Source organism: Penaeus chinensis, chromosome 18 (assembly GCF_019202785.1).
Source record: "Penaeus chinensis breed Huanghai No. 1 chromosome 18, ASM1920278v2, whole genome shotgun sequence".
Taxonomy (NCBI): Eukaryota; Metazoa; Arthropoda; class Malacostraca; order Decapoda; family Penaeidae; genus Penaeus; species Penaeus chinensis.
In genome coordinates this window covers 17,829,008-17,831,507 of record NC_061836.1, presented here as the reverse complement: position 1 = coordinate 17,831,507, position 2,500 = coordinate 17,829,008, and the positions used below count along the sequence as shown (strand labels likewise).

Genomic DNA, 2,500 nt, shown 5'->3' with positions numbered 1-2,500 from the left:
GTGATAGAGAGAGGAGAGGTGGACTGAATGAGTGAATATGCAAGATAAAACAAAAATGTCACTTGAACCCAAGCCCTCAGCAAGAAAAAAGCACTCACAGGAGCATCGGCAGGAAGAGCAGGCATGGCAGGGAGGTCGTGACGCTGAGCCAACGCCAGTCCCGCAGGAGGTAGCCGTAGCCCCCGAGGACGATCAGGCACAAGGCCCACGGGAGGAAGATGAGGATGCCGACGGCCGCCCTGTACTTCGGTTCGCTTACCTCCATGGCTGCGGCGGGGGAGGGAGTGGGGGATAGTAAGCAAATGCTCACCTGTGTTTAAAGACCACTGTGAGGATTAGTGTTGGCATTACTTTTAGCATCGCTGATGTTCCTCTACTGTTATTCATGAAATGCCATCAAAGAACTCAGTGTTTTTTATGTTATCATTCTTATTACCATCATTATTCTCATTATCACAATGTGATTGTTAATAACATCCTTGTTATATTTTTTATTGCCATCTTATTACAGCACTGTTATAATTAGTTATCATTATCATGTGGTACTCTTTGAATGTGGGCGGCCCTTAGGGAAACACATGGTGAACACGTAGCCAGAATCATGGGATAATACATGAATTAATCCCTATACTTCCTAACAGAAAAGAATAAGATTAGAGGAAACCAAACCTGCATGGCTACCATATAGCCAGAATCTTCAGAATATACAGGAATTATTTTTTATAACTACTTTACTCCAAGGATCCTGACCACACGATCACCACATGATAATCCAGCTCTCGCCTTGTGAAATCATGTATACATATCTGTACCCCCCCTCCCCTCCTCTTAAAAGGATAATGGATTGATGAAAAATTATGGCTGGGCTGCTCATGGCTCAGGTTACAAGTTAATATTATTACTTGCAGCAATGACTGAGGAACTGTACTGAATGCAATTGGCCAGGAACCAATTGATTAGATTGCTGTGGTGATCTAGATCCACATAGCCGTATTGGCTTCTTCCTCAGTGATTGTTTTTTTTATTGGGCCTTTCCTCCCATCACTATTTACATTCACATATACACATACGTGCGCATGTCTCCAATAAAAACGAAAAGTTTCAACTCTTTCTATTCAGTGCCTGAGGTTCTTACAAAAAGACAATATCCCTTATTAGTGTACATCAACTGTAGCTGACAACTCTTGTTTACTCAAATGTGCTTGTACCATGATAATGCAGTGGTATCACTACAACAGGAGCTTTGGCAGGTTTGAAAGATGGATGAGAGCAAACTTGTCCTGACCTATTTGAACCTGTTGCTACTTGACTAGCTACTCATGTTTCATTTTATTGTGCGACTTGGCCAGTCTTTGTTTTGCTATATTACGCAGAAATAATGAATATGTCGATGAAGGGCTGTCAATTTTATGTTTTCTCCTAGTGGAAACACAAGTTAATGGGGACCGAAGGGGGATTGTTGCATGTGTACCCAGACTCTATTCCATTGCAAGAATATTTCGCTCTTTCGCATCTGGAAACACTGGAGCGCAAACCTCTGTATCTATAGAAATATTGGCCCTTGCTCGCTCTGGCACTGAGGAAGCTCCATCTATTACTCTTCAGTTCTTCTGGTTGGAGCCTGGCATTGTAGATGAAGAGAGAAGGCAAGGAAGAAGTGTACTTACTGGATCTCACCTTTGTTGATGGAATAGTAGAGATGGCTTCGAGTGTGCTGCGTCTGGCTAAATCAATTTGAGTGAATCGCCCAAAATGGTTCTGACATTGTTTTAAGATATGAATGTGTCCTACAAGTTGGACACATTCTGGAACACCAGGCCAAGTCTGCACCCAAGCAAATCCCCTCTGCTGTACCCAAGACCATGTTTCAACCCATTTAGCTTATCGCACTATGCAGTACCTAGAGCTTTGCCCAACTGCATTTTTTGTCGTTCTTAATGATCAAGGCTGGAATCATCGAGAAGCAATTTCACCGCAACCAAATCTGGTGCGAATGGTAATTTCAAAACTTCTGAGTATGTCAATTACTTCGTGACTTGGCGAAAGGGGGTCAAATATAACACAGAGGCGGGGGGGGGGGGGGATTTTAAGGAATTACACCCCTTTCTCTCAAAAATATGCCTTCATTGTCATATCTTTCTGATCACGCATAACATCATGAGTTGGATTTTTTCTCCACTGCATGTGCTATTTGATTTTTAAAATGTATCTACAGAATTTGCATGTTATTTGAATGTTACATTGTGAGTAAAGAGGAAATTTACACTGCAATTCCAGTGCATATGTAAGATTCATATTTGATCATATGAGCAAGAAGTTCAAATGAACCTCCAGTAAGGTCACTATTGGTCAGCAGGATCACCTGGATGCTTGGAAAAAGTGACAGTTATGGAGCAAAGAGCAATGGCAAAGCGTGATGTGGGTGATGAATCCACATGTGTGTCAACAGGCGATAAAAGCTTTCGAGGATGGACAACGAAGGACTCAAAACCTGACACAT

At 42.2% G+C, this 2,500-nt stretch overlaps 1 protein-coding gene across 1 annotated transcript in view; it reads right to left on the bottom strand.

The window, feature by feature from the left end:
* LOC125034627 overlaps positions 1-2,500 on the bottom strand; it is a 36,556-nt gene that overhangs the window by 26,477 nt on the left and 7,579 nt on the right. The window contains exon 7 of the mRNA XM_047626528.1: positions 99-267. Coding sequence (XP_047482484.1) covers positions 99-267 — 169 coding nt within the window. The remainder of the gene's footprint in view (positions 1-98; positions 268-2,500) is intronic.